Here is a 13,035-nt window from a genome sequence, read left to right as displayed (position 1 = left end):
AGAGGAATTGATAATATATATCTAATGTATATTCCTTGTCTATTGTTTATTTATGATGATGCTAACCATGATACATTGGGTGTACCATCCACCCTCTACGGAGTGCAAGGTGGCAGTTCTCTCTCACCCTCTGCGGAGTGCAAGGTGAGTCCACCCTCTGCGGAGTGCAAGGTGGCAGTTCCTTCCACCCTCTACGGAGTGCAAGGTGAGTTCACCCTCTGCAGTGTACAAGGTGATAGGTTGTTCTTCTCAGTAAAGAAGCTTATGTATCCTCTACGGTTGTGCATGATTTATGGTTATATATATCTTTGAGTATTAATTATTGCAGGTGTGTATATGGAAAGGTCTCTGTCATCCTCTGCAGATGTGCATGATGAAAGATCATGGTGTAACAAGCAGGTCCCCAGGAAAGTGTAAAGTAATGAAGCGTTGGCTTCATCCTCTGCAGGCATTGCAAGAGAAGATCATGTAAAGGTTCATTGTAATGTAATTGCGTGATCAAATCACAAATTGTATATTGATTGTACTATTAGGGCTGGGCCCTAATCCTAAACCTTGTAAATGTTCATGCCATGGTTTTGTCCATGAAAATCAGATTATGTAATTATTTTCCTCCCTAGTTAAGAGGGAGTGTTGTTTTGTAACTAGTTTGGAAAATATTTATAATGGATTTGAATTGTGCCTTTGGCAACATTCGAATCCATTATGATTAAATAGGGTTGGGCCCTATCTCAATCTAATATGTAAAACAAATAGGGTTGGGCCCTATTCCAATGTTGTTCAGATCATTATAGGGTTGGGTCCTATTTCAATGTTGTTCGGATCATTATAGGGCTGGGCCCTACTTTTCCTAACATATAATGTTCGAAATGCATGGACCTATTTACCACACGTGTGGGCTAACGTGTGGACCCATCCTCATTATGTGGCATGTGAATTAAAGTGAGTTTAGGCGCCAAAATGTATTGGGTTGACCCTATATGCATTCCCTCTACCTTGTAAAAAATACAGATTCATTTTGGAAGGAAACTATTCAAGCAAGTTCACAAAATACCTCTACTCCAAAAGTGCGATTCAGATCTGCTCTAGGTGCGAAATCTCCAGCTGTGCAAATTATCCTTGAAGGTCTGCAAACTCAGTTAGAAGGAAAGCGAATTCATTGTCTTGTGATGTAGTGATTTCCTTACATCCGAAGGACTGAGATAAGTCGGTTTCTATCTATTGTCATCTGCTGCTATTGTGCCTTAGCTGGGTCAAACTTGTAACTATAATTTTTGCCTATTATAATCAGATCTGAAGATTTGTTGTTGCTGGGTTTTTCCTCCAAGGGGGAGGTTTTCCCAGGGTAGTCTTGTGTTGTGTGCATCTCTATTTATGTGCTTTATTTTTGTTACTGTACATTATCTACTTCTGCACCTATATGTTAAGCGATTGCAAATCTGATTACTAAAATCTAACAAGTTTTGCCATGTTTGTTGTGCCAATTCAATTATTTCTCAAGCAAGCACCAAGCTTCCTCCTATAAAACCAATTTTCTCAAGCCTTACAATTTTTGTAGCATGTGTTTAATTCTTTAAGCAATAACTTTGGCTATAATCTTGCAGGAGGTATTAATAAAAGTAATTGATCTCTAATCTGAGATGTTCTCATTTTTCCTTTATGAATTAATTTTATTAGCTCTTGATTAATAGAGAGGACCTAGGGATCCCTTTGATAAGGCTTCTTTATAGACCTCATAGAAGTCCTCCCTAATGAATGACCACATTATTTTGAAAAATCTTGCAAGTAGACCATCAATACTAAGACTTTTTGAGTCAACCATATCCTTCAAGGCACCATCAAACTCTTCAAGGGTGAGCAAGTGATCTAAATAAATTTGTTGTTTGAGATCAATCTTATTAGGCATGCAAGTGACAACCATATCTTCAATAATATCTTGAAGTTGGTCTCCTTCATATGGATCAATTAACAACCGTTGATAATGTTAAAATAAGATAGGTTTAATATTCATCAAGATAGTCTTGTTTGTGCCCCTCTTGATCATATATAGACATTATTCTTTCTTAACGTGTTTGAGATAACTAAAACAAAACTTTGTCCCTTTATCTCCTTTCATCCAATGTAGCCTAGACCTTAATTGAGCTCCTCGACATTAATAAAATTCAAATCTTGTAAGTTTCATTTCAGCAATAGCAACAACATGTTGAAGGGAAATGTTTGTTGTTGGTGAATTCAAAAGAGCTCCACTTTTTTCCAATTGGTATCTTAATATTTTTTCAATTCTAGATCTCTTTCTAGACATTATTTCACCATAAGATCTTAGGAAAGTAGTTAAATGGATAATATCATCATTTTACCATTATAACCATCATTTTGGTGAGGTCCAAGAGTATCATTACTAATAAAGATAAGAGAAGCAAGGCAATCAAGTTGGCTAAGGTGAGAAGTGTTAAGCTTGAAAGACAAACTAGTGGTCTACGAGAGAGGCAATGACATCAATTTTAATAAGGATGTTCTATGGAGAGGAGATAATGGAAAGATAAACACTTACGTAAAATCTATCAAGACAACTAAGTTTTCTTAATTCAAAATCTCTTGAGTTGGACGTGGTAAACCAATGATGAAGATGAGAATTTATTTTCTCAAAAGTGAGATTAGAAGCTCCCACGACATTCCTAGTTAGAAGCTCCCACGACATTCCTAGTTAGGATCCAAGCATCAAATTCTTTTTGGGAGAGTTTATGAGGGCTGAACCATATCAGGTTTAATAATTAGAACAAAGACCAAAAAATGACCAATAGATCTTGCTTGGAACAATAATAAGCACCACACATGATCTACTCCCCAAGCAATAAAAAATTTAACTTAACCAAGGTGCAATTTCCCAACACAAAACCCCCACTTCTCTCTCTATGATAAGTGATTTTAAACCAGCCATCTTTCCCTAAGAATTGAGAGGCAAGTTTCTCCAATTATAACTATCTCTAAGAAAATTACATCTAACTTATTGATTTGCAAAGTTTTCTTAATATGACCTTTTCACGAAGGAACAGATAAGCTCTAAGCTCTTGTCATGAAAGGCCTTGTCACGAAGGAACAGATAGCTCTAAGCTCTTGTCATGAAAAGCCTTGTCACGAAGGAACAGATAAGCTCTAAGCTCTTGTCATGAAAAGCCTTTGACAGAAAACTTCATTGAATCACAAAATCTAATCTAACAGGCTTTAAGTTCTGCCTCATCTCTTCTTTAGCCTTTTAAGTTAAACATACATTCTTCTTGTCTAAATAAAAGTGATAAAACTTAAATGAGAGGTAAAATCTTAAGGCGATTCTTCTTGTTGACGATGGAAGTGGTAAAACTTATCTCTGTGTGTTGTTTACAGTTAAATTTTAAGGTAGCAAAGATCTCTCTTTTCAGATTTCATGGATCGGATTCAAGAAGATGAGTTAGCTGAATTCTTCCTTTTCAGAGCTTTGAGGCAAGAAAATGAATCTTTTCAAATTTTTCTACCCTGTTTCCTGTTGAAACCATTTCGAAAACATGACATTGCATGCATTCTTTGGATGCAATTCTATTTCTTAGGTAACAAAGACAGTCTGTCTAAAATTTTAAGGTAGCTGTGTGTTTGTGTTACTGGGAGTCGAATTAAGTGATGGAAATCTTCCTACTCTGTTTTCTGTTGAAGCTGTTTCCGAACATGAGATTTACAAGCCTGTGTTATTGAAGATCCTTCGTTACGGAGTGCACGAATAATAGATCCTTTTGGCCTAGTTCGTATCAATTCCACAAACCCTGTCTCGTTGTTTTTACACTCAGCAAGAACTGATTATACTAAAATATTTTTCTTGAACCAAATTTAGCCTAAAGACAGACACCAGTTGATTTTTTACCTTTTCTTATCTTAAATTTGCTAATATGCTTCTAAGATTGTTGTTTTTTGCGGGATCAACTTTCTTTCCTCTCTTTCCAACAAAAAATATTCGATCCTTTATTTTATTTGATAGATCACATGCACTGTTGAAAGAAGAGAGTTCTCGTCATATGCAGAATGTTGGAATGAGAAAACAGCAGTCCAGAAATTTCAGTGCTGAAACTAATTCCAACAAATTTGTCAACGATGCCCTGTGATCCAGGGGAAATTCAATGATAACAAATTTATTAAACATTTCGAAACCAGAGTAGCCTTGACGAATTTTTCCTCAATCCATAAGGTAAAGAGAGTAGCTTTCACGAATTTTTCCGAAATAAACATTTCGAAACCCAGATTTGTTCTCCTGTACAAGGGGAAATTGGAACGATCCATATACAATTCGCGGCTACCATAGCTGTACATGGTTAAGAGGAAAAACTACACATTTTTCTCTTCTTACCTATCATAGGTTCAGGAAAGGGAGATTTCCAAGTCATTAAAGCACTGGAGCAAACGCACTCAATCCATTCATGTAAGAGCGCACCTCCTTAGCGACCATCTCCCGCATAACAGACAACGCTCCGCTACCAAAATCGGAGCTTGAGCCTTCGCCTGCAGAGGACTGAAACATCAACGGCAGTGCTTGCGCGACAGCCATTTTAACGGCGGCGGACATCATAGATATAGCATCCTCTGCTTTCAAGTAACCGCCGCTCACTGGAACAGACGGCTGCTGATTGACCTGCAATTTAACAGGCGAAGAGCAAACGTTCTGTTCCTGACATTCTCCACCGTCGTTCTCGCTGGAAGAGGTGCTTCCGGGAAGCGACAGGCTGAGCAAGGTCGGCGGATCGGAGCTGCACAGTGCTGACGGCGAACCTGAAGCTGAGCTCCATGGTGAAGAAGCATCTTCAGGGGGTTTCAGAGACTCATAGCTTTTGAAAGCAGATTGGCGGTGGAGACTCGATCCCGGGCTGGCTGACCCCGGCAAGCTAACATTAAGGTTAAAATCACTAGGATTACCAGAATCTGCTGGAGATTGGACGAGATTGAGCCTTTTGAGTCCCCGAGTCTCGACCTCATAATCTCCCTCGCTGAAAATACCGCTTCGCTTCCTGCTAAGATTCTGACTCTGTTGTTGAAGCGAGCGGCGGCGGAGGGTAGAATTCCAGTGGTTCTTGATAGCGTTGTCGGTGCGTCCTGGGAGGAGGCGTGCAATGGTGGCCCATTTGTTGCCATGGCGGAGGTGAGCTTCGATAATGGCGGCGTCCTCTGCAGCAGAGAAAGGGCGGTGCTCCACCTGAGGGCAAAGCTGGTTACACCACCGCAGCCTGCACGATTTTCCCGACCTCCCTACGATCTTCTTGCTTATCATCGACCAGTTGCGCGCACCGTATTTCTCCACCAAACCCTGAAGCGCTCGATCCTCTTCGGGGCTCCACGGCCCTTTTATCCGCTCCGCCACAGCTGCAGCTCTGCCTTTGTCCTCCATTACTGAGAATTCTTCACAGAAATTTTTGAGAAATGTCAGAGTGGGACTCGAACCCGGGCTGGGGAAATCAATGGCGGTTTCGAGTTGTGTGGTTGGGTTTTGATGGGTTCGTGTACATGAGCAGCAATTTATAGCTGTGTCTGAACTCAGCTGTCACGTAAAACCGCTTGGTTAGGCCGCTGAATCGAAACCGCTGTTGTAAACCGTCTCCAACTTTTTTTGTTCTACTTTCTGTTGGGGGGATTCCATCTTGAGAAGGTTAAAAGGAAAAAGAGCTTCCTTACTGCGTACACGTGTACCGGATTTCTAACGGACAAACTACCCCGAACTAACGCCGTTAATGTGGTTGAGCTGGCCGACGGATTATTTAGAACCTCTGTTGGGTAGGGTTACATTCCAATGATGAGCCTGAGATAATGTTTTCAGATTTAATTATATAGTTATTTTTAGTATTAATGTTGTGAATTATTTTTCAATTTTTTATTAGGATGAAAGAAGAGTTAAAATAAATATATTAAAGTAAAAGTAGAAATATCAAGATATTAATGTTCATTTATCATTATTATTTTTCATTTTATGGATAAAAGTGAAGAATTTAATTTTCTATTGTGAGAGTCAAAATTATTTACTTTCTAGGTCTTATCTTTATTTTGGGTTTCATGTTGATTTGATTGTGTTTTAAACTTTATGTAATATTTTTTTATTGAAAGTTGTTACATAATTTGAATTCTAATTGATTCTATTTGACATGTTATTAGGAACTAGTTGCAGTACAAAATTTTGTATTTTTCAACTAGGCTTAAACTATAATTTGCAAGATTGATCTAGGTTGATTCTAGAATTTGTAGAAGTGAACTCCAAATTTGTAAATATCAAATTCAATTTTTAGGCCCGCTTCTTTTTTTAATTTTAGTTATTGTGTGTTGACGTGAAGCATGAAACATTTCATTTGCTATCTTTGCGGTATCTTCATATTTGTACAAAGTCATTAAATTTTCATATCTTTTGGCATAGGAAAAATTTCGATCCTTTTTTCTTCTTTCTCATTTTTTTATAGATAATTAAAGTGACTTGTAATTTATGTTAATTTTGATCATATGATAAACATTACTCATTGTGCATGTTTTATGGAGTGCTCATTCTAAAGATACATGAATATTTATTTTTCATATTGGTCGAGAATGTCCACACACCTTGATATCCATGCTCATGTTAGATCGACACATACATCCCATACCTACTCATGTTTGTTTCACTCTCCATTCATAATTCCAATATACTCATTCCCCGCCTCAAAATAAGTAGTTTAATAAGATGGACCAAAAACCAAGACATTCAATCTAAATTTAAACTTTCCCACTCCCTTTTACAAGTTGTTGTGAGCCAACTTAAAACACATTTCATCTAGCATTTGTCGTATCATTGTATATAAAGACGTCAATTCTCACTTATAATTATTAACGAGAGTGCAAGATCATAGAGAAGAATAACTAAAGGACACTTCAATTATACAAAACAACAAGACAACAAATACACATCATCTTATATACCATCTACATGTTTGTCAATGTTATATTGCAATAAGGAAAGCAAATACACATCGTCAAATAGTTCATCTCTATGTTTTTCAATATTGTCTTTTAATGATATTAGATTTTCACAAATCCATATCGTTGTCTACAATTGCTTCCGGATTCGATTGTGTGAGAGTTGTTTGCATCAACGTTTCAAATCACACTCTGTGATCCATCATCAGAATAAAAGATTACATAAAAAGAAGAAAAATGATTAGTTGCAAGCCTAGACTAACTTAAAAAGAAGGAAGAAAAGAAGAGAGGAGAGACTCCACATGAAACCCAAGATAAAATAGAAAAAAAAAAGAAATAACAAAAATAAAAATAAAAATTATAGATATTGTCTTTGATCTTTCTTATCATCATTACCTACTCCAATCTAACATAAATGAATGAGTGAATTTTACTGATGTCAAGGAGACCATAAGTCTATGGAACCAATAAACAAGTTCGTCAATAATATAATTTATCTTCTTTAAATTATAATTATATAGACGGCCCCCCACCCCATTATCCATCTCTAGGGCGAGTTGAAAGTATGATGCTTTTCAATGTGGCGGGAAATAGCAACATGATGTAAATAGAAAAAGAAAAGAGTTTGGCGTGTTGCCACGCGTACATAATAACGCCCTCTAAAGGGGACAGAGGAGGGGTGAAGCTGAGTCAGCCGACCGAACAAACAGAAACAGACCCCATTGTAGGCGGGGAAGAGTAGTTACGAATCACGATAAAGAGTATTTGCATTTGCATCTCATCTACTATACACCGAATATAATATAATAATACTAGGTGCAGAATCATTTCCTTGCTCTCTTTACGGGAAACTGTGCCAGGAAACTTCCGACCGCTCCACGCATGCAACAACCGTCAGGGTGTTATTCCCGTGCCCAGGAGCCACGTGGATCATTACAGCCTGGAGGAATATCATGTATGTGATTTTGCTGACGTACTCATCGACCTACGTGGCAGTTTGATGAAAGGCAGGCAATGAATTTGTCTTAACCAATTAGGTACTGTTTTCTGCATTTTGACCGGAAAAATACGATATACTTTTCAATTTGCCCGTAGACATACTTTTAAATGCCTAGTTACCTAGTTGATTTTTTTTTATATTAAATGGTAGGGTTCATTATTTCACAATAGTTTTTTAATTGGAAAGTGAGTAAGAGAATTTTAACTTTAAATTATTTATTTCTTAAAATGGAAATATTACCAGTCTTCTTATCATTTCATTCATATTCAAAGGTGGTAAATAGTCTTTTTATTGAGAAAAGAAGAAATCACGATTATTATAAAATTGTATATATGTTAAGAACAATGAGGAGAAATGACATAGAGGAGAGGATCCAGTAGGCGAGCATTTTACCTTCGTGCTTCTCAAAATCTTATGTGGAAATTTCAAATCACTCCCAATTTTTTTACAACAGCGTACTTGGCAAGTTTCCTGCTTATAACTAAGGTTTCAATGCCCCACATCATCAAATATGATGCCACATCAGCATGCTTTTTTGCCAAAGTGTCCAAAATAGCCCCCCAAAAAGGTGAGACCAATGGTTGTGCAAAAGGGAGACCCATAGTTTTGTAGTTGATGTAGCATCACATTATTGGTTGCTTTTAACAACTATGGGTAGTCATTATTAACAATTACAACTATTGGTGCAATGTTGTCAAAAAAATTGGACATTAAATCAACAAGTGTGGGTATTAAATCAACAAATATGGGTATTAAATCAACAACTACTATCACAACCATTGGAAGATGCTCAAGTACCGGGTCCTCTCCCTTAATAGATGAATTTGTATGAATAATTATTATGGTGACACACAAGGCAATTGGTAGTACATGTTTGTGTGCATATGTTTTAACCTATCTTTTGGGGAGCATTATTATACAACTCAACAAAAAGGTAGTTGATTAAGCTACATTGTTGATGCTCGAAACCCCAAACAATAGCTTTAAACTTTTAACTTGATTGTTAACAAATATATGTTGATTTTTTTGTGAGAACCCAATGTATTATTTAAGAGTTTCATGTGCACAAAGTTAGGATGTATGAGAACTAGATCCTTTCCCCTAAATAGCAAAATATTCTTAGACTTTAATATTTATTTTGAAGAAATTTGTTTGTTCTCGAGGTTAACCAATCTCATAACAATAAAAATGAGGGATCTTGTCCTTGCTCTTTATGGGACTCAAACACAACATCTTAGACCTACCCAAATGATGACAACTTGTTATCAACATCATGCACCCATAAAGAGGAAAATAATTGATTCTAATACAAAAAAGGAGTGTCTAAATCATCTCAAATAAAGAAGAAAGGAAAAGGGAAATGAGAATATTTGATGATGAACAAGTCTTCTAGGATTTCACGGAAATATGTGTTATCTTTTAGACCTCAATTATGTTGTTTGGATATGTGGTCTCTTTCGATTTTGATAGCATGTTGTCTAAAGTGCAAATCAAGAGTTCTAGAGTATTGAAATGCGGAGAGTTCAATTTAAGTGTTCTTCATTGAAGTTTCCTTCACGAACAAACAAAGCTAAGACCCTCATCATTGATAAATGTCCTTAATAATAAACAAGAAGCTTCTAATAAACAACCATCCAATATGCTTACAATGATGCAATCTAACAATACAATCAAAATGCTTAATAATGATACTGCGATGATGTATAAATAAATCATAACATGCAAAATAAAAACGTCAATTTAAATGGACAAAAAATGTCTTTAAATACAACAACGCAACACAAAAATCCAATCTATCATTGACTTACAATAAACAATAATGTTTTTTACAACATTCCATTTAAATTTAGCCAATAGACTTCCCTTGTGAGAAAGCATAAAAATTGTCTCACACCGGGAAAGTTATCTCATACCATAAACAAGTTACATATAGACAATTTTACGATTTTATTTACCTATCAATGAAACTCTTGCACATGTTAACGATGCAAGTGCTAGTTATTATTAATCGAAACTAAATAGTAAATAAAAAGAGGTAGGCATGATGATAAACCTTTAAAAAAAAAAAAAAAAGGCCACTTGCAACTTTTTATGCTAGATAATCAATTAAAATTGAAAGGCCATAACTTGAAGGTAGTGTAAAACATTAGGAAAGTTCTAGGCTTTAGTGCAAGAGAGAGCAAAGCCACATGGGCCAATAAAGAAAAGTGAAGTGGGGCAAACATAAAAGAAAAAGGGCGTTACACAAACAATCCCCTACCGCATTAAAAAAGACACGGACTTGAAAAATTACAAAATTCAGTGGCTTTGACTATGACGTGACAGGCGAGAGACGTTTTGTTTGGATTAAAATATATTTTTCCACAATCGGTTCTGCCACGTGGCACCGTGCGGGATGCAAATAGAAAGAATCTTTTTATTCGCACGTTTATAATATGGCGGAGAAAGAAAGAAAGATACCTTGGCTAATAAATTAAAAAATAAAAAAAATAATTCCTTTTTTCAGTTGGAGGGGGATTCCCGGCAGGTACTCTCTCGTACAGGCATGTCCCTTTAGTAGGGCCCACCTCGTGGGTTACAGGCTGGCAGATCAGATTTTGTGATTTGGCTCGGTTTTTAATACAATAATCATCAAAGGACTAAAATTTCATAGTCCGTAGGACAGCTTTTATTTTAACTGACAGACCGTATGGTATGATATTTTCTTCATTAATTAGTTATAGATTTTTGTAATATTAAAATATATATATTTTTTAAGGATTTTATCTCAAACCAGTACTAGTCTCCAAGTCTATCTAGTCATATATTTAGCATATGTATGAAAGAGACACTTTACATTTTTTTCAAACAGTTGATATGATATGATAAATTTATGGTCGCATAGCCATCGGCCATCGGTCTTTTGTATGAGCTTTAGGCTAAATAGTTTTTGAGTAAGAGTCAAGGATTGAGGAGTCTCCATCTCACCAAAGCTACCTAGTGCATAGTCCTAACCTCATTTCTTAATTATTTTTCAAATCTTTGTATATATTATTTTTGATTAAGGCAAAAATAGGTTTTGAAGGGACCCGAAACTTTTTACAATCAGATTTTGAATGGATCTTAACCTTCAACCAGAAAGTATATTGTTATGTAATTATAAGAATATGTATTAATAAGCTTAGTTTTATTTAGATTTTAATTTAAGAATATCAAAATAATAGGAACTCAAACATTTATTAGATTTGTTTATGTTGGTACAACATGTTTGAAAAATATCTATATGACAATAAATAGTAAATTGGATTGCAAATATTGATTGGATCTTGTGATTTGAATTATTTTGTGAATTAATATGACAATACCTAGTGAGGTGGTGGTATTGTAAAACACACAACAAACAATGTGTGAAGCATGATTTATTTGGAATATGAAAAGTCCATACCTTTTGAGAAAATTCATGGGAGATATGTATGCCTCTAGAATTCAATGTGGGAGAGCTCATTCAATTTGGATAACTCATCAAATGAGATGTATGCCCCAATTTGGAAAACTCATTAGAAGAGATGTATACATATAACTCTATTTGAAAGAGCTAATACCATTTGGTAAACTCATTAAGGTGATCTTTGACCTCAAGTTCCACATTCTTGAATTGTCTAAATTAAGAGATTAGTAGTCCATGACTTTGGATATACCTAAAGTAAGAGATTAGCAGTCCACATTCTTGAATTGCTAATTAAGAGATTAACAGTCCATGACTTTGGATATACCTAGGTTGTACAATAAGAAAGTGCATTGAACATATTATAGTTATTGCTAGTTGTAAGTGTTCGTCCTCCTTGATCCACTCTTGCTACATAGAAGGAGAAACTATCTAAATGCCATGACTTGATGGTGTTTTCATTGTTCTTGAACACAATCTCATTGAAATCCATGTAACTTATAGAGATGACAAAAGTCTACAAATAAGAAGGATTATTAGGAATGTTACCTTAGATGAACAATCTAACAATATGGTAATAATATGCAAGCTTCAATGGTGTGTCAATGTTTATTAAGGAAATGTTATTCAATGCATAATGTTATTTTACATTGATAAAGGGGGGAAATTTTGCAAGCTTGATAATTTTATCTATGTTGATGTTCCCATAATGGTACAATTATTGGGGATTAGGATGAGATCCATTGCTTGTCAAGTTTCATCTGATGGATTTAGCTTGGAAGGGTTCTAAAAATACCCTTCTATAGATTGTTGTAGCAAAAACTTCCTACTCATGTTAGGAAAAGATTGGTGAAATTAGTAGAAGCAGTCATATAGTAGTCGTAAGGAGATTGATTAGTAGAAAACAAAATAGAGTATCTCTAACCAACATGGATGTTTAGAGAATCATATAGGTTTTGGAGAGCATGAGACCCGTCCACTTCCATAAGCTTCATTTTGTGACCCCAAATCTTGAAATCTACAAAGCATGACAACCCCACATTTCATATTCGTGGTCAATACATTTTTTGTTTCTCTACTAGTTATGAATAACCATTTGACCCTCAACCATTAATGATTACACTATCAAGATTACCTAAAGACTTATTGTTATTAAGAATTATACCAAGGACAATGTGATTGGCCTTGTACTAATCACCTAACAACAAAGTGGTGTCACTAGTAGGATCAAGAAATTGAATATCTACTAATAATTTTAATGTTTCTAAATCCTCCTACTATAGAAATAAAACTAAGGCAAACGAAAGAAAAAGTCAAGTTGTGGGTCTCGCCAAGGCTGAGGAGTGGGAGATATCAAGTTCAAACTAGTCACACTTAGGGAAGGTTATTCTTGGTTTGATAGCTAGTTCTATAGATGAGTATTGGTTGGAGGATAAATTGATTTCATTCTATCACATTCTAGGAAATTATATTTTATTTCATACATACCTGAAAGTCCTAGAGCTCAAATTGAAAAAACAAATTGACTTCTCTATGATATATATGTAGAAAACCTGAGCCTACCAATTTAGAGAACTAAAATCATACATGGGGAAAATTTTCTTGTATATGCACTTGAAATTATCGAAAAAGGCTCTATTTCCATTGTTTTGGATAATGATGT

General features: G+C 35.6%; 1 protein-coding gene across 1 annotated transcript; it reads right to left on the bottom strand.

Annotated features, from left to right (window-relative positions):
• Nucleotides 1–4,134: 4,134 nt before the first annotated feature.
• LOC131028938 (transcription factor MYB44) lies at nucleotides 4,135–5,518 on the bottom strand. Its single transcript, XM_057959314.2, has one exon. It carries the CDS (start codon nucleotides 5,399–5,401, stop codon nucleotides 4,406–4,408), a length of 996 nt encoding a protein of 331 aa, XP_057815297.2. The 5' UTR covers nucleotides 5,402–5,518; the 3' UTR covers nucleotides 4,135–4,405.
• Between the last annotated feature and the right edge of the window lie 7,517 nt (nucleotides 5,519–13,035).

This window comes from Cryptomeria japonica, chromosome 7 (assembly GCF_030272615.1).
Source record: "Cryptomeria japonica chromosome 7, Sugi_1.0, whole genome shotgun sequence".
Classification (NCBI taxonomy): domain Eukaryota; kingdom Viridiplantae; phylum Streptophyta; class Pinopsida; order Cupressales; family Cupressaceae; genus Cryptomeria; species Cryptomeria japonica.
The sequence above is the reverse complement of the archived record's forward strand: the minus strand, read 5'-3'. Positions and strand labels throughout refer to the sequence as shown.

Bases quoted from the DNA above. Each gene is read 5' to 3' on its own strand.
- LOC131028938 (XM_057959314.2), bottom strand. From the start codon at position 5,401: ATGGAGGACAAAGGCAGAGCTGCAGCTGTGGCGGAGCGGATAAAAGGG.